The 20,045-nt window shown below is 31.7% G+C and overlaps 1 protein-coding gene across 3 annotated transcripts; it reads left to right on the forward strand.

Moving 5' to 3' along the window:
• The first annotated feature begins 14,674 nt into the window (after positions 1 to 14,674).
• On the forward strand, positions 14,675 to 16,257 carry LOC25499746 (probable RNA-binding protein ARP1). Of its 3 annotated transcripts, none has more exons than XM_024771585.2 (4): positions 14,675 to 15,322; positions 15,425 to 15,476; positions 15,571 to 15,772; positions 15,938 to 16,257. In XM_024771585.2, the coding sequence occupies exons 1-4, from the start codon at positions 14,850 to 14,852 to the stop codon at positions 15,973 to 15,975; spliced, it is 765 nt and encodes a 254-aa protein (XP_024627353.1). In that variant the 5' UTR covers positions 14,675 to 14,849; the 3' UTR covers positions 15,976 to 16,257. The 3 variants fall into 3 exon arrangements, with proteins under 3 accessions (XP_024627353.1, XP_013450624.1, XP_024627352.1); XM_013595170.3 differs by having other exon boundaries at positions 14,678 to 15,322; positions 15,932 to 16,257; XM_024771584.2 differs by having other exon boundaries at positions 14,678 to 15,322; positions 15,574 to 15,772; positions 15,932 to 16,257.
• The last annotated feature ends 3,788 nt before the right edge of the window (positions 16,258 to 20,045 follow it).

Below are 20,045 nucleotides of genomic sequence, written 5' to 3' on the forward strand. Positions count from 1 at the left end.
CTGAGGGTATCCATAAAACTCTCCTGTTTGTCCCCTATCTATCTATATTAGAAAGAAAAGAAAAAAACCACGGGCTTTTGGTAGCCCAAATGGGTCAAAAAAAATAGGGGAAGGAAGGAAGGAGAGACTAATTAAGGTGGCAGCCTGCAGTGAAGCTCATACAACCTAACTGAACAAACAATCAACCAGATAGAAATGGAGAATATATATATATATATATATATATATATATATATATATGATAACATTAAACTTAAATATATATGTAATTAATTTTATAGTTCAGTCATCTCCTTGGATATACGAACAGAGGAGCATGGTGGCACAGCGGCGCAAGATGTAGAGACGAGCACGTTGTTCCTTAACCAAAGAAGTGCATTTGTTGCTAAAACCAAATCCCTTTCTCTTTCTAAGGACCTTAGCATCATCCATAATCAATATTGAAAACTAGTACTGTTCTTCAAAGGCCAATTATCACCCAAAAAAAGAAAAAACAAGTATGTAGAGGAGATGGACTAATCTATATATATATATATATATTAAGGTGAAAGTTGCACGGAATGGAATGGAATGTAGTGTATAGGAAGTTAACGTACGTGTGGGTGGGGAGGCTCGAAAACTAAGGCAAAAAAAGAGATTTGCAAATTAAGTTGGAAGGGAGGGAGGGGGAGTGAATGTTGTTAATTTAACTTAATAATGCAATAAAATAGTGTCCTTGGTCTTACTTGTATTGTCAATGAAATCAAGGTGGATATATAATATCAAAAGATTTATTAGAAAAGTATCAAAGGTGAGCATAAAAATAGGAACAGAACAGTGATCAAGGTGGATATAAGATTTTGTTCATTCTTCCTTTAATTACATTCTCTTTATGACCGTCGACAAAGATCAATCAGGATACAATTGTTTATTTTTTAAGGGGTTGAACATCGAAGTTGAAGCACATGTTGTAAGCTGAATACCATGAGAAAATCATAACAAGGCTTGATTTCATTCATTCATTCATAAACAATGCATTCATTGTACCTCCTCCACAAGTGTCTCACAAGCCGTCAACTTCTACTATATGCAACAATAGAGTACAGTTTTAGCAATTTTTTTTATTATCACGTATACATGAAAATTTAGATTCACCTAAAAAGCTTCATGGTTCGTAATCATCTTTGGTTACATGTTTTTTTTTTTTACTTCAACGTTAAAAATAATTTTATCAACAAAAATATGACAATAAGTTAAATGTAAAGAGGTGGAATCTCTTCTATCTATATATTTTTGAATTATGAAAAAACATATTTAGCTAATGGGGAAGGACCTTGAAGTACAAGGTGTGGATCTCTTCCTTAAGTTACAAGACTATAAAAAAAATACAACAATCGTCATATGTCTACCACTTGACTTTATTTCATCAAATTGGGATATTTGCGGTCCTTTAAGTTAGATACAGGGCCGGCCCTAGGCATAGGCCACGAGTGCGACGGCCTAGGGCCCATGCCGGTAGGGGGCCCTAAAAAAATTTTATTGTTCGGGGTGTATATAGTAAGAATTGGTTTTCTGGGGGTTTATATAGTAAAATATTGGCAGGCCCGAAAATTGCATGAAAAGCTGGGTTGCAGTCCGTTAGTTTTGGCCTTTTTGATGCAATTTGCTATATATACCCCATATGAAACAAAGCTTTCTATATACACCCTCCCAAAAAAAATTGGCCCTTTGTTTCTAATAATGTGCCAAGAATTTTATTTATATTTTTTGGGGCCCTTTGTTCCTAATAATGTGTCTTACTAATATTAAAAATACATGTGATATTTATTATCCAAAAAATTGGGAGAATTTTCATAACCAAACAAATTATATTTTAGTTGAAAATGGGCCTACTGAAGAAATTAATCTTAATCTTTCCTTGAAAGTATCCAAAATAAATTAATTATATCAATATAGTAATATAAACTTGGTACTTATAGCATATAAAAAGATGAATGATTTATTTGTAGTATAACAAATGAGTTATTGTATCTTAGATTACTCTAAAAAATTTAACACTAATTTTGTTTATCAAGTATTATTGTTGTTATGTGTTTAGCATTGGAGAATTTTGTATCCAAATGTCTAAAATTTAATTAATTACGTGTTGATATACTTTTATTTTTTTGGTTTTCCTATCATTAGATGTCAAAAATTAAGTGTCTACTATTTAGGTGCTAAAATTTCAGTCTACTTCGGAGAAGCTATTGTATCTGTTTAGTTTTGTTTAGTTTTGGTTTCTATAGAGTATTTGATTTATTTGAAGATGTTGCCTAAAAAAGTTGTTATCTTATAGTGAAAAGTGAAGGAAAAGAGCGTTAGTAAAATCATAACAAGAAACTAAAAAAGTTTATGATGTATTATGTAAGGGCCCATTTTTTCGAACTATGCCTAAGGCCCCTTAAACACTAGGAACGGCCCTGGTTAGATATTTATAACAAATCATTCATTTAGATTTTTTTGGTTACAAATTGGTCCTTTAAGTTAGGAAACATTTGCACTACGTAATCTTATTTTCATCAAACTCAGGTAAAAATGCTTATGCGGACGCTTAATGTTAAGTTGGTATGTCCAAATTCACCGTTGTTAAAAGTAAGGTTCATAAGTATATTATCCGAACTTGAGCAAATGTTCTTTCAAATGCATAGATTATCCAATCAGAACACTTCCATAGATTATCAAGAAGCATACAAAAATAATGAAATTAAATCATTTTCTAATATACATGCAACAGAGTAGATGTTTCTTTCAAATACATTTTTTTATGGGTTTTAATTTAAGTGAGAAATGCTCACCTTTAACAAAGGAAATAGAAGGAACTAATAGAGAGTGTTTCCTTATCTTCCCTCCTTATACATGCCCAACCTCAACTAAATTCCTAACTTTTCCAAGCTCTAAGATAAGTGATATGACATTCTTCTCTTTTCTCTCTTGATGTATTTGTGAGGGATGGATTGCAGTTTTTGTTAATGTGAGAGTGCTTCTTTTCTGTTAGAAGCATAAAATTATACAGAGGGTTTAAATTTTTGTATGGGTAAAAATTGGCCTTAAATAAATATTAGTGCAACAACACAGTTTTCATTGTTTACTCGAGTGTTCTATGGAACTTTGTATTTCATATTTTGGTTTTCATGTTTTTAATTTGTATAGCTAACATTAAAAAACTAACCAATAGATGAACGACATCCACAACAGTGAGAAACGATGAGTTTGGTCTGGCTTGTAGCTAGGGTTTCTTTTTTAGTAGAAATGAAATATAGTCCGAGTGATGAGATGATGAAGGAAGAAAGTGAATGAATTAAAGAGTATTTTATGTTGAACTTTAATTTAGTCATAATCATATGTGTGCGCGCTTCAATTTGATAATCGAATCAAACTAGATAGTTTTTGTTAGTTCAGTTCAACTTTTTTATGTGTCACAAAAACAAACATGCCATAATTATGCATCTTGAATGCATGCATGAGCTGCTTAAATGGCCCTTGATCATTGTTGAATTAAAATTTGGAGATTATTAAAAAGAAAATCTAAATTTTCCATCTTACGCTTCAATAGCATTTATGTCAACAAAGTATATTTCAATGGAAACAATTGATTTTTATTCAAAAATATGCTTCAGGAAGGCAAAAAAGAAAAATTCGTTGTATTTTTTGAAATTATATATTAAGACTGGGTTATTAAGCACCAAAAGGGTCAACCAAAGACATCCTGAACTTAGCTACAAACCATAATATAAGCAAGATTTGAGATTCAAACTCCGACAAACATTAGATAAAAAGGGTCAAACCAAAAATAACTTTGAAAGCAATACAAACTGGTGTATTAAGCAAATTGGAATTGGTCTCTGTACATGTAGGGGCGGCGTGATTTCTCACTGCATACGCCTCTACAAACCTAGTTTTCAGTTTTCACTCTCGTTACAACTATAATTACATTATCTTCATTATTCACAATGAAGTACTTTTGAGGAGGATCCCACTTGATATTGACTAGCTTATAAGATTACCTAGATAAGCTTCGCTGATTTTCAAGTGACTTTTTGGACGAGAAGAAGCTCCCTTTGAAATTTTAGGGTTAACTAGATTAATTGTTGACCCGTGCTCCGCTCGGATTTATTGCAAATAGATTGACATACAAATAATAAAATGTAATATATAATTGATAACGGTGAAAAATAACACGTGATAATTCATAGTAGACAAAATAAAACACTTCATAAAATGTATGAAATATGAAAAATATTATAAAAGAAAATTCGGTAATCCTATCAATAATTCGGTAAAAGAAATATGAAATTTTTAGTACATTGGCATGTATTTTCATTACACATTCCAAAATGAGTAGTGATATTTGAACAACTCTTTTGGTACAACTTTTGGAACAACCTTGTTGTGTTCTCTTCGTATTGGTCAAAAACAATAGAGAGAGAAAAAGGAAGAGAGAATAAGAAGATAATGTGAGTATGAGAGAGAAGGTTGTACAAAAGTTGTACAAAAATGGTTGTACAAATATCATTTCTCTTCCAAAATACTTCTTATTAGACGTTACATTTGTATCTTCACCATCTTCATCAATGTTCAATATCTTTAGTCATTCTCTGGATGTACTCTTGAAACAGCAACCAGCAATCCTATCAACCAAAACTTCAAACTTATTTTTCTTTCGGTCGATCAGGTTGACCAAATAATTGATTTTGTCTCCGAAATCAGCTGCAAACATGTTTGGTAACTTGACAACACCCTAAAATAAAATAGAAACGACAACTTAGGAAGGAAAACGACAACTTAACATGTTTTGTGTCCTAAAAAACAACATATTAGGAAGAAGTTAGGAAGACAACACCCTCAAATTGTTAACTATAACAATTGAGAGAAGCAAAATTATATTAAACAATGGAAATTCCTAAGCAATAACTCTAGCTAGAAACAAAATCATTCTCAATCATTGCAATGGCAATCGAAAATCAAACAATAGTCAAGTAACAATCAATATATATATATATATATATATATATATATATATATATGGAATACGGCTCGAAACAGTAGCAATAACAATCCACAATTTAAAAAAATTTAAAGTAGGGTAACGTAATAGCAACAAGCAAAAGTAATTGGAAAAGTAATGGCTTTAAAATGACAAATATTGTATTTCACACTGCTTTGTGTTATGTATTACGTAAACTGCTTAGTGCTGGTGACTGCAATATTGTATTTCACACTAAAACTTTAAGTCCTTTGTTGCCAAATAATATATTGCAGAATGATAGTTTTCGTAAAAAACAAAAAAAGACCAAGAAATTAGGAAGGAAAATGACAAATTACATCTTCTGTGTCGTACTAAACTATGTATGTTATGTACTTCAATTGAAGTTTGGTGACAGTCTCATCCATCACAGTAACAGGATGAGTCATCAAAGGACCTACCAAATAAGTGGAAAACAACATGTTACAAAATGTATGACAGTTGTATAATTCAAAAAACACTAATAATAACAATCCAAAAAATGGAAGAAAAAAAAAATCAGAATTGAATGAAAGTTACTAGTTAGGGCTTGAAATAAAGTTTAGGGCTTGGTATATATAACCAAGTTTACATGAAAATTAGGGTAGCCGAGTTTGCATGAAAATTATGATATTCTATTTGTAAATGTATTAAATAAGTGTAGAAAATATTATCAAAAATAAAAAGGCAACAGGATAGGAATGAAATAAAGGCATGAAATTGGTTCAAAAAAAAAAGTGTGCAAAATATTGTAAAAAGAAAAGGCATGAAATTAGTGCGATGAATTTTCTAGTATTGTCTACAAAATATTGTCAAAAGAAAAGGCAAGAGGATAGGAATGAAATTGGTGCGATGCATTTTTTTTAGATGAAATTTGTTAGGTTAAATAATTGCAAACCTAATAAAGCAAATGAGCGGGAAGAAATTAGGTTAAATTGCTGCAGACCTTACAAAATTAATAAATAAGGATATGCTCATAGTTTCCAGAACAAACGTGAAGCATCAAATAAATGAAAATATTTCCTTCAAAAAAAAAAAAGGCAAGAGAATATGAATGAAATTGGTGCGATGCATTTTTTTAGATGAAATTTTTTTGGTTAAATAATTGCAAACCTAATAAAGCAAATGAGCGGGAAAAAACTATGTTAAATTGCTACAGACCTAACAAAATTAATAAATAAGGATAAGTGTAGAAAATATTGTAAAAAAAAAAAAAAAAAGGCAACAGGATAAGAATGAAATAAAGGCATGCAATTGGTTTAAAAAAAAAGTGTACGAAGTGCAAAAAATTGTCAAAAAAAATATAAATATTTGAAGCCCTAAACGTTAAGATTGGTGTAGAAAAATATTTCAAGCCATAAAAATATTGAAAAAAAAAAGTGTACGAAGTGTACGTAATAAAATTGGTGTAGAAAATTGTACCAAAAAAAAAATTGGTGTGAAAATATTTCCATAAAAAAATGGCAAGAGGATAGGAATGAAATTGATGCGATGAATTTTTTTTTAGATGAAATTTGTTAGGTTAAATAATTGCAAACTTAATAAAGCAAATGAGCAGGAAAAATTAGGTTAAGTTCCTGCAGACGTAAGAAAATTAATAAATAATTAAGGATATTTGTTTACCCCTCCTATTTGAACGAGTTTTGGTCTACACCCTTGTAAAATAAAAAGTTTAAGATTTCTCCTTGCCATTTAAGATTCTTTAATTTTTGACCTTAGGAACATCTTAAACTTAATATGTGGCACATTGATTATGCATTAATTAATAACATGGCACACTAACTTTGTTTTTTATGAGGATATGGAATTATAAAATAAAGTGACTCATCAAATGTCAATAAGAAAATAAAAAATAAAATAAAAATACCAATAAGAGAATAAAAAATAAAATTAAAAAGGGAATACAAAACTTGCTTCTTTTACGTTGTTTCATCTTCTTCAATTTTCCCCAATTTTTTTTTTTTTGTTGTTGTTTGGAATTCGACATATTTAAGACTTTTTCTAGTTACACCATTTATATTTTTGGTTACACCCCAAAACGACAAAATTACTCTTTCATAGAATTTATTTTTAAAAAGCATTTTTCTTCTTTCTTGGTTACATCCTAAAACTCCTCTTCTTTCCTCTTCCAAAATTATACTTCTCCAAGCAAGATTTCAAAGAAAATTCGAAGCATGTGAGGTTAGTAAGTTGTGTTCTTCAATCGATTATATTTTTCTTGTTATTGGTTCCATAATTCTTAGCTTTTTCTAGGATCAATTTGCGTTTTCCTTCTATTGCAATTTAATCTTAAACTCGGTTTAAGTAGGTCATGTAAATTTAGTTTAAGCATGTCATATAAACTGAGTTTAAGTAGGCCATGTAAACTCAGTTTAAGTAGGTTCATGTAAACTTGAATTGAATTTAAGTTGACCTTGATGTAAATTGCAACTAGCGTACAATGCAGTTGAACAAGAAGAAAAAAATTGAAACTAGATTTATTGAAAAAGAAGAAAAAATTCACTTGCTTATATGCAATCGAATATGAACGAAAGAAGTTTTGATTCACTGTTTAATCTTTCATAGAGATTGATTGAACATCATATTGTTTGATAGTTTGTCGGGTGAAAGGGGGTGAATCTCGGTGACAAGGAATAAGATTAAGGTTTTAAAAAAAATTATATAAAAGGGCAATTTTGATATTATCAAAAACTTTTAAGAAAATTTGGGTGTAACTAAAAAAAATATCGGGTGTGAATAGAAAAACTACATATTTAATTTAGATTACTGCCATTTATGTTACAAGTAGTGGTGTTCGCAGTGCGGTTCGGTTTTGAGGGTAAAATTCATCTGAACCGCAAGATTAAAAAACATGCGGTTTGGTTTGGTTCGGTTGACTTTAAAAATTAAATTTGAACCAAACCAAACCAAACCAATGCGGTTTGGGTTGGATCGATTGGTGCAGTTTTTTTCGAGAAGATACAATTTTCTTTACAGCATTAAAATCAAGTTAAAAAGCTTAAACACACCATATTTACAGCAATGTTTTAAATTTCATCAAATATTACAATTTCATTTTCATTTTACAATGTTTCCAACAACATAGACCAAGTTAAAAACATGGACAAAACGTAATCATATTTTGTAAGAAATACAAAAGACTAAGATTTTATCATTCTCTAAAAAATCAAGTAGCACATAAATAAGTTTAAAAAAAAAAAGTAAAGAAAGAATGTAACAAGAGAAAAAATATGTCATTTTATAAAGTTTTCATTGAGTTTCTATGAGTATTGGTATAGGTGAGATATGTTTAATTAACATTTTTCTTATGTTGCGGTTTGGTTCAGTTGGTAAAATGTAAACTGCAAACCAAACCAAACTATGTGGTTGAGCAAGAAAATGATCCAATTACATCTGAACCAAATGCAATTTTTTGCGGTTTCGGTTTGGATTGGTTCGGTTTGCGATTTTTCAATTGGGTTGGTTCGATTTTGAACACCCCTAGTTACAAGGAATTCAATAGATTTAATTAAGATTACTACAATTTATTATTTTTGACAAAAATAAACGATATTCATTCATTCAAATTGATAGAGTACATCGATACTGTTAGAACTTTATATTATTTAGTATGTTTTTCGTATTTTATTTGACAAACTCACAATGTTTATTGTTGACTCATTGTGAGTTTGAGGGTAGATGTTAGATGATAAAATATTAGGTTTAAGTTTTTGGGCCTTTATATTAGCAAGTTAGAGTCTATTAGGTTTTTTTTTTCAATAATTAACAATAACTTAATATTACAAATCGAATTAATAGTTTTGTACATATAGCTAATAGTTTTGTTTGTTGGTGAGATCTATGTAGGATCTTTGTTATCATAGCTTCTCATCACTATCTTTAAAATCTTAAATGGTTTAAATTTGTTTGAGTCTTCCTTTAGTGTCATGCTTTATTCAATTCGAATTTAATAATTTTGTTTTGGGGTCTATTCACGATAATCAATTCAAGAAGGGCAACATTCCACATTAAAAATGTGTGATTTCTTTTGTTAAATAGTTATACTTTTATGTTGTAGATCTATATTTGTATAATTGTTACTAAATACAAATATATACTTCAAATTAAATTCTATTAGGTTATTAGTAAATGTATGAAAACTTATATATAAAAACACTAATTTAAATCATAATCGGAATTACACAAAAAATATTGCTTAAAATTTATACGCGTCAGCACAGTAGAAAAAGCGGACAGACGGGCACGAGAGTGTCCGTCTGGACGCTAGTATAATATAATAAATATTTTATTTATTTTATGTGTACAATTATTAAATTTATTTAGCTATTTAAGGATAAACCTAAACATAAAAACTAATATGGTAATCGTTTCATCCTTACCTTCGTAAGCTCACGAGCTACAAATTTATGATTTAAATCAATTTGATGTTTATTTTAGCATGCACTTTTTTATATGTATTTTGAATGTTTTTAGTTGAATTTTCGAGGAATTTTGGATGTTTTTTCATTTGGTTAAATACTACAATTTGTACTATTTTATGAGTTGCTTTAAAAAAAATTGGATCACAATTTTATTTGAATTGTGATGTTTTTTATAATTTAAGTGCGGGTAATGGGTACAGGTATGAGCACTTAGATGCCCACAGGGTATAGGGAAGGGCACGAAAGTTGTTACTGATGACAGTCAGTCATTCTTTATTTTTAGTGTCATTTTCATGATGTTTTGAGTTCACAAGCAAGCTTAAACAACAAGGAAAGCATGAAAAATACAAGATTTTGAAGAAACAGTTGTTTTGATGTTTTTATTGAGTCTGTAGCAATTTTAGACAGCCTGGGGGTGTAAAAAGCAGAAATTCTGGAAGTGCTGGAAATTAGCAACTGTGGCGCGATTTTGAGTGGCGTGGCGCAATTTTGTGACCAGAATGAAGGTTTGGTTCTGCCACAGAAATCGTGGTACGATTTCTGGTGGCGTGGCGCGATTTTTTAGAATCTTGTCGCGATTTTATGAGGCATGGTGCGATTTTGGACGCATAAAATGTTGCCTATTTAAGCTGAAGACTATTCTGAAAACAAGGGTTACGATTTTGGAGAGTTAAAGTGCGATTTTAACACCCAGAAGACTGCAGAAGGGGCGATTTCATCATCTCTAATCCAGTTTATGTATGTTTTAATTCTTCCATTGATTATGCTATATGTAAACTCAATTATGCGTAGCTAAATCTCTTAGAGATTAGGTCTGAGATGAATCCTTGTAACCCTAATTGATCCATGTTGCTGTGAAACTCTATTTATTATTAATGACAATCTAGTTTTTATTCAAATCAATTGTTCTTAATGCTTTTTATATCCTGATCAAATATAAACATGATTTAGTGATAACGAATGACTACTGACCATAGCTTTTGACTTAGACCTAATTGAATTGTTCTAATAAACATGGTTAGTCTAGGAATGGATAATCGTTTGTTACTGATATTAGGTTAACGTTCTTAAACCTTCAAAGATTATTAGACCACCTAAGGAATTAGGGGCTGTAGTTTGAGAAGAGGGTCCTAACTCAAGGGATTGATTAGGGCTATTTTGTTAACCATCGTGAAACTAGAAAATCATTCATAAGAATAGGTGCAGTATACCAATTAGGGGAACATCGATGATTCGAAAGATCTAGTCTCATCTCTCCATATATTTTCCAAACATATCTTTATTTTCTGTTATTTACTTTTATTGCAATCAAATCAAATCAACTGCCTCAGGCATCAAAATATTTTATACATCCTAAATATTTACTTTATTGCTAAATTGAAATTAACACAGTCCTCGTGGATACGAACTTATTTTATTACTTCGATGCATTTTTAGTACACTTGCTAAAAGTTTATCAAGTTTTTTGTTTTGATGCTTTCCTTGTTGTTTAAGCTTGCTTGTGAACTCAAAACATCATGAAAATGACACTAAAAATAAAGAATGACTGACTGTCATCAGTTACCCACGAGGATACGTGCTCGGATACATGCAATTTTTACAAACACATGTATGGGGAAGGATATTATAGTACCCTACCCATTGGGTACTCATTGCCATCCCTAAATCTAACCGTACAAATAAGGAGTAAATAGTCACTTTGGTCCCTGACTATGCACCTCGCTGTCACATAGGTCCCTGACTCAGGATTAAATACAAATAAGTCCCTGACTCTACACTTCCGTTATCACTTTAGTCTCTGTCGTTAAAAAAATATATTAAGTGATGATGTGGCGCATATAAGGTGTCACAGAGACCAAAGTGAAAGTAAAAAATGGTCACTTTGTCCTTGAACCAAAAATTAATATTTCTAAATTGAATATCAAATTCCTAAATCCCTAAATCTCAAATCCCTAAATGTCATCTTAATTCTCTTTTTTGTTCAAAATTAATCTTCCATTAAATACAACTTACTGTTAGGTCCCTGACTGTGCATACTTACTATCAGTTAGGTCCCTGACAATGAATAAGCAAATCCATTAGCATCTATTACTCTTGATTATTGTTATATTCACATGATAATTCATATCTCAACCCCATAGGTCCGAGCATACAGTAACCAAGAGCTCAAGGTATATTCAAATGATAAATCATTTCTGTTGAATTTCTTTTAACATAATTTCTAACTTAAAATTTGTTCTACTTAGTAGGTACTAGTGCTACATCTAACATAAGTTGTTTATGTTTCCATGTTTATTATCAAATTTCTCACTTTAATTTTTTCTTTCATGAGAAGTTAAAGCAACTAAAGCATAAGTTTTTTCATGTAACTTAATAGCATGAATATGATATTTGATACTATTGAATCAACGCCTTTCTGTACAAATCTGAATGTCATTGTCTATGCACAATGTCTTAAACTTTGGTAATAATAATCACAACAGGCAACTTAAAGTCTGTGTATTTTAGTAAGTGAATTTATGCATTAGTTATTCAAATCTCTCCACCAAAAATTGGATATATTTGTTGAAAGACACATAAAAAATTAAGCTATGACTTTAAAATACTTACAAGGATTATAATTAAACACACCGTTAATAATTCATTTCTCTATATATGTAATCCTGATGCCATTATATACTAAAGGGAGAAAGAGGTAACAGAACCACAACACTATGACACTACTATAAAACTCCAAACCTTAGCCCAACATACCATTGCCTCAATATCAGATTTCAAGTCAAAAAAGTCCCTAATAGCCAGGGACTTTAGTGAAATTTCGTGTTTACTGTCAGGGACCTAACTAATAGTAAGTATGCACAATCAAGGACCTAACAGTAGGTTGGTGTTTAATGGAAGATTGATTTTGAACAAAATAGATAATTAGATGATATTTAAGGATTTAAGATTTAGGGATATAGGGATTTGGTATTCAATTTGGGCATATTGATTTTTGGTTCAGGGACGAAAGTGACCATTTTCTACTTTCACTTTGGTCCTTGTGACACCTCATATGTGTCAAATCATCACTTAACAGATTTTTTTAACGTCAGGGACTAAAGTGATAACAAAAGTGCAGAGTGAGAGACTTATTTGTATTTAATCCTGAGTCAGGGACCTATGTGATAGCGAGCTGTAGAATCAGGGTCTAAAGTGACTATTTGCTCTACAAATAAGGTATAACACGCGTATAATTAATTTTTATTTTCATTTTTTTTTTCAAGTTGGATATACCCTTACAAGTCATTATGTAAAAAAAATAAAAAATTAAACATCACCACACGTTATTCTTCCATCTCTCTCAACAAACAACATTTTCAACTCTTTCTCCTTCCATCTTCTCCATTGTCTTCATCACTCCATTAATGAATATCATTATCAAACTACCTCCTTCTCATCCTTTCCACTTGTTTCTTAAATTGACCAATCTGAACCCTATACCCCTCCCTCAACCTCCTCCACTTTTATTTTTGGGTTAATTAAGTTTTTAGTCCCTATAAATATTCTCAGTTTTGTTTTTAATCCGTATAAAATAAAATCACACTTTTTAGTCCCTGTGATATTTTCCTTAAGTATTTTAGGGACCAAAAATGTTGATGGAAATTTTTGAGAGGGACTAAGAATGCTGATGGAAAAATTTTATAGGGACTAAAAATGTTAATGGAAAATTTTATAAGGACTAAAAAGTGTGATTTTATTTTGTAGGGACTAAAAACAAAATTTTGAATATCTATAGGACCATTTACTTAATTAACTCTTTATTTTTTCAATTTTCGCTCCCTTTGTTTGGGAATAACGTTTGGTGATACTTGGATTTGGGATGAACATGGTGATTAAGTTTGGGGATATTTTTTTTTTTTGGTAAATATCTCTTTTCGTCCCTGTAATATCAGCGAATTTCGATTTTAGTCCATGTAAGAAAAAGATTTAGATTTTGTCCCTGTAATTTCAGATTTTTTCATTTTTGGTCCCTCATTCCACCACGTAAGTAGAATCTGCATACATGGCACGTAAAAGGAGGGACCAAAATTGGAGGAATCTGAAATTACAGGGACGTAATTTATGCAGATTCTGTTGACGTGATGAAAGGAGGGACCAGAAGTGGAAGAATCTAAAATTACATAGACAAAATCTAAATCTTTTTTTATAGAGACTAAAATCGAAATTCGCTAATATTACTGGGACGAAAAGAAGTATTTACTTTTTTTTTTTTTTTCAATTGAAGAGATGAACAGAGGGATGTGATGCATCAATCTTATTTCTTTGTTTATTTGATGGTGATTGATGTTAGTCACCATAGAAAAGAGAAAGAAGAATAACCAATAGAATAAAAATTACATGGATACGAAAATTTTGGGTTTGAATGAACTTAATTGTTGATGTTGGATGATGTTTATTGAATGAGTTTGGAGGAAGGTTTAAGTTGAAATGATGAAGATCAAGATTAATATTGATGATCATTTAAGTTGTAATGAAGAAGATTTTGATTTTTTTTTAAAATTTTTTGTTTTAAAAATAATGACATTTTTGTTTATTTAATTTTAAAAAAAAAAAGTGTTGAACCAAAAATGCTATATGTACCCAAAAACATTTTAAAAGAAAAATAATTATACAGTCAGCGCGCCACATCAGCTTATTTGTACAGTCAAATGAGTTAATGATTTAAAATCAAAGAATCTTCAAATGTTAAAGGAAATTAAAATTTTATTTTTTTACAGAGGTTAAATTAAAATTCGCTCACATGGTAGTGGTGTAAAACAAGGGACGAAGTTGAATGCAATTAATTTTTTTTGAACAAACCAAAATAGAATATAATAAATCACTACTAGTGATTCATCTCGCAAAGTTGAATGCAATTAATTATTTTATACGTCAACTAAATCAGCTTGATTATGATGGTTGAGTCAAGATCAAAGAATTCAAATAGTTGGATCTGCATAAAACCATGATAGTTGAGTTGAGTGTTTGAATGCGGCAAATAGTTGAATGCACGTAAGGGTTATTGTATTTCCGAAACAGGGGGCGTTGTTTTTAATTTTTTTCTTTTCTACAGCCAGGCTGGCTGGAAGTCCTGCATGATGAGCGGTAATAGGGTCACGTTGATGACTGCTAATGCTTAATCAAAGTCTACCTGTCTTCCTATCTGTCATTGCCTCCTTGCCAGCCTTTATAATACTAACTATATTACTCTGTCTCTTATTATATCTCAGAGATACTAATAAGTAGTAACGTGCACCCAAATATTTTTGTTAGTGAGTGATCATCATCATTCATCAAATTCCTTCTTTCTTATAGACTGACTAGTTAGTATTAATTAGTAGCAGCCGGGTGAACCAACTGATATTTAGAGAGATCAATCAAATAGATTGATGATGGGCAGCAACAATGGATCACCATCACAGTTTGGGGACACAACGCTGACAAAAGTGTTCGTTGGAGGTCTTGCCTGGGAAACTCCGAAAGACACATTAAGAGAACACTTCGAAAAATACGGAGACATCCTTGAAGCTGTCATAATTTCTGATAAGGTTACCGGCAGATCCAAAGGGTATGGATTTGTAACATTCAAAGATGCAGATTCTGCAAAGAAGGCTTGCGAGGAACCAACTGTGATCATCAATGGTCGACGAGCCAACTGCAATATCGCTTCTCTTGGTGCTCGTCGTCCAAGGTCTTCTCCCATCACTCCTCCTCCTTCTCCTCCTCCTCTTCCATACACACAAGGAGGAACAAAGAATATCCACCGTAGAAATCAGCAGCAGGTTCAATGGTATTATCCGGTGGTAACACCTACACCTCCTTCCTCAATATTCCATCATCATCATGCCCTTCCTTTCTACGGGTATATATATTATATTTTATTCTTGCTTTTTGTTCTAAAAAATAGGCGTTGAGTTTTGGCATATAATGTGATTTAGTGAATCTCTTTCTCTCATTCATTCAGGTACACGCCCACCTACATTGCAACAGATCATATGAATTACAATTACAATCAGGTAGGTCTGGTGGTTATTACGTATTGCATGCCCAATTCAATAACAAGAAATAATATTTTTATTTTTATTTGAAAAAATTGTTGGACGAATGCAGCAGAAACTGAGCTATGGAATGGGTGGGGGCTACGTGTACCCGCCGCCGAGGCAGGCTATTGTGGGTGCGATGCCAATCATGTACCACCACCCTGCTCCTGTCTACAGATCAACCGAGGCTATGGCAATGGGTGTCCCTCCACCTCAAATCTTCCACCAAACTCATCAATATCATTATGCCCCATCCATCACTCCTACTACAGGTTAATATTACCCTTTTATAAATTAATCTCATCCGTAAATATTTATTTTTACAAGAAACATGTCCGAACTTTTGTATGTAACCTTGAAGATTTGTTTATTGATTTTATGTATGTATTTTAAAGTGACAGTTTGTCTTTGTGGGTGTGGAATATTGATAGGTACAGTTGGCACGGGTGAATGCTTCAAAAGGGTAGTGGTCTGAGTCAGAGTCAGAGTCAAAGGAGAGGGACGTGATCGTGAATGCACGCAGCTACATTATTATTTCATCTGTTCTGCATCTGCATTCGGATTCTTTATTATTATTTTTAATCCTAGGTGTTTCATTTCATTCATCATATTCTTTCTTTCATTATCTCTCTTAACTTCTCAGCGTGAGCTGTGAATTGTTTCATTTCAGTACAAGAAAACAACAATATGCCCCATACATCTGTAATATCTTCAATCAATCACCCATAATACCTAATGGGTTTCTTTTCCTCACTTATTCATGTCTTCTTCATGCCTATCTTCTTTTCTTTTTAATTTACTTTTTATGTACATCGTCTTATCCTACTTAATCTTTAAAAACGGTAACTTAATTACATATTTAATTCATTAAAATACCATCTAAATTTTGAACAAAACAAAAAATAGCATCTAAATTACATTTACAATGACATTCAAATTACTAATTGTTCAAAACTAACATTATTTTTTCACAAAATTATGCAAGTTTGATTCATTTCCTAGTCAAGCCATTTAAGTTTTCTTCTTTCCAAATTGTTCGTATGTTACATTTCGTTTGCATTATTATAATTGTTTTCTTTCAAAGACATTTCATTAAAAAAATATGATGTCTTGAAATCCAGAAGAAAAAAGAAAACTAGAATCATCTTCCTTTTGTCATATTCAAAAAGCTCAAACCCCCCTAAATTTTCAGGCACAAAATCCAAAATCAAAACCAAGACTAAATTAAACTTTAATTCACAAATCAAAGTAACATACCAGCGGATGTGATTGAATAAACAGTTTTTTTGTTGCGTTTCAATTGAAGAAAGTAACAAAGAAGTTTAGGTATTTTGACTTTTTGAGATAATACACAACATCCCTAATGAGTAAGGAAGCCACAATCCTGATCTGAAGAAAACAACAACGTCCATGCACCACTTGCACAATCTAACGAGCCCGCGTACGGACTTGAAACCAAATTGCAAAAAATGTGGTGTGTAAGTCGTTGCGCATCGGATTCATGTCTTTGATATGACGAAAGAATTTGACCGTCAACACGGTAATGATGAATACATTCACCTATAATTTACTATGACAACATCGAAGAATTCTCGGTCATGTCTAGACATACAGTCCATCTTCAATCACGAAGAATTGACGAGGACATTAATATGGTGACCCGAATCTGAAAAAGTTGAAACAACCTCGAACCTCTAACGCGGTGAGGATAGATTTGAAAATGAAATGATACTGTAGTGAAAAGAATACAGTTGAAACCTATAAAGAACAATCCACTAGGTCTAAATCAAATCAACAAGAAAAACCACCACCACTCACGACAAATCTTGCAGACCAATGTAGAACAACGACAAAGGAGGGTTAAATGAGGCTAGAATAGTGGCGGTCACAGGAAGGAACCAGATCTCGCCATAAAACAGTTTGAAAGGAACAAAAGCAACCAAATTTGGAAAAGAAAAAAAAATCCCATCATGAAGAAACACAAACACGGAAGCATCTTCAGGCATCACGAAACATAAGCATGTTGAACCACCGCAGTTAGAGGATCATATTTTTGAATGACCCTAAGAAAGGGGTTTGGAGATGGTGATATGGAGAACCTGCAGAGTGCGTCGCATCACCAACAACAAGATTACATTCAATGATCAATACACAAATTTGTAAAAGAAGTTGACTAAGAATGAAAGTGATTTGTTCAACATTGTAAACAGTTTAAAGATAAACGACTAACTTGACAAAAAGAAAGAAGGTAAATAACTTGTTTGAAATTTTAAAGAGTTCCGATACACTCACTCATATGTGACATACCACTCTTCTACCACCATTTAGTTAGCAAATTTAATAATAAAAAATTATGCTTATTCCATATAAAAAAAATTGAATGCTCTCTCTTCTCTGACCACTTTGTCGCCCCTCCGACTCGCCGCCTCCGAACTCACTCTCCTCGCTGTAACGCCCTGAATTTTGATCCAAGACATTACTCCTAATTCATGCTCATTTTTGAAAATTACTACTATTTTCTTTTTATCATGAATAATAAATTCTTAGCAAAATCAATACAAAATTCTTTACATAATTTAATAAAAATTCCTAAAATAAATATCCTTTAAAATTTACAATTCGATAAAAACCCAATTTGTCCCCCGGTACGCACTTCAAGCAAAAACTTCAAAGCATAGACCATCTCTTCTTTGGTACCTAAAATATTAATGTAAGGGTCAATTTCCTTATCCAAATTGGTTCATACTCAAAGCACAAGAAACAATGAATAGATAATATCAAAACTTCTCAATCAAAAAGATTTAAGAAAATACATTCAAGTCATATGTTTTTAAGTAAAGTTCATACACATTTCTTTTGCATTATAATAGTTTAACACTTATCAACACACAGATGAATAAAGACACACATATGTATATAGCAGACCCAATGCAATGCAATTATGTGTAAAATGCAAGCTCTTAAATACTACATGATCCGGATATAACCCGCCACACAGGCACCGCACAGAAATAACCCGCCACACAGACACCACACAGATGCATATGTTATGCATGATCATGAAAATGGATCATGAATCCCGCCACTTAGGCACCACAAAGAATTATAAGTTTAACCCGCCACTAAGGCACACCAAAAATGCTTATGTCATGATAATAAAAATAGATGCAATCCCGCCACTTAGGCAACCACACAGAAAGTAATAACACAACATCTTATACATGATAAAAGAAATCTTTCATAAAAGGCTCATTTCTCTTCTTATTATTTCAGTTCGATAACGATCTCACATTTATGTTCATCAATCCAACGCATATACCAACATAAAAGGAGAGTCTACCTTTCATCTTTTGAATTCATATATTAAGTCCTACCAACACATACATACTCATGAGTAACAAACAACTTTATTTCTATAGTTCATTAACTTAATTATTTCTATTGGAGTGGAGAACATTAACTATTGTCAGCTAACTACAAGAATTAATTAAGCTATACATATACCGCAAGTTTAGACTATTAAACGTACAGAAAAATAAAATAAACTTAAGCATTTTGCTCCAAGAATATATCACCACATATATGCTAAAAATAACAATACAAGCATTTTTCTCCGGTAAATAATATAGTCACATATATACTATAATAAAATTAAACATTTATTAATTTATCCAGGAAGAATTTCAGCAACCATATAATCATTATTTCTAAGATTTATACCCTTTTTCTAATACTCACATCATCATATTTTTCCTCTCTTTGGTTTTTCAAAACAAATTCTAACATTTATTTCCTACATCACAAAAACAAATAAAGCATAAACTTTTGTAAACTGTTAAATATTACCACCTAAATATATATTTTAGTTGTTTTTCTTTCCAAAAGACAAGAATTTGTACTTCTAATTCACAACATCATCCTAGTACTTAGTATGGACGTATGGGGAAAAAACCCTTACCTCGAAAGCTTTTGTTCCTAGCCGAACTCTAAACCACCTCAAACTCGATACACATCATTCCTCACTCCACTAACTCTCCTCGACTCCAATTGGCCAAGACAACGGTAAGAAAACATGATTCTCAAATGTGTTGATAGCTATATGAGATTCTAGGAAAATATTGACGAAAATGAATTATAAGTTGTGACCAAGATAAAAGTCGATGAGTTGGATATAGATGTCGGCATATATGTGGTGTTTGTGGAAAATTACAATAGGTGGAAAACCCACTCCTAGGTGACCATTATACCAAGAGATGATTGAGAGGGTTTGATTACCTTTTTCTAAACCGTGTGGTACATGGCCTATGAGAGACTAATGCCTATATAAGGAAATGTTAAGTTAGAATATAAGTAAGTGTGAGTCATACAAGAAGTGTTTGGATAGCGGTTACCACTTAGAATGGAGAAATAAGAGTGGTCGAATGTTTGACAATGGGAAGTGAATTCATGCGGATAATTATATGGTATGGCTAGTATAAATTGTTGGTTAATTAACAAAATTGATGCAATGAAATTTGAGAGGAATGGCTCGTGTATGTATATTTA

The sequence above is a fragment of the Medicago truncatula genome, chromosome 7 (assembly GCF_003473485.1).
Source record: "Medicago truncatula cultivar Jemalong A17 chromosome 7, MtrunA17r5.0-ANR, whole genome shotgun sequence".
Taxonomy (NCBI): domain Eukaryota; kingdom Viridiplantae; phylum Streptophyta; class Magnoliopsida; order Fabales; family Fabaceae; genus Medicago; species Medicago truncatula.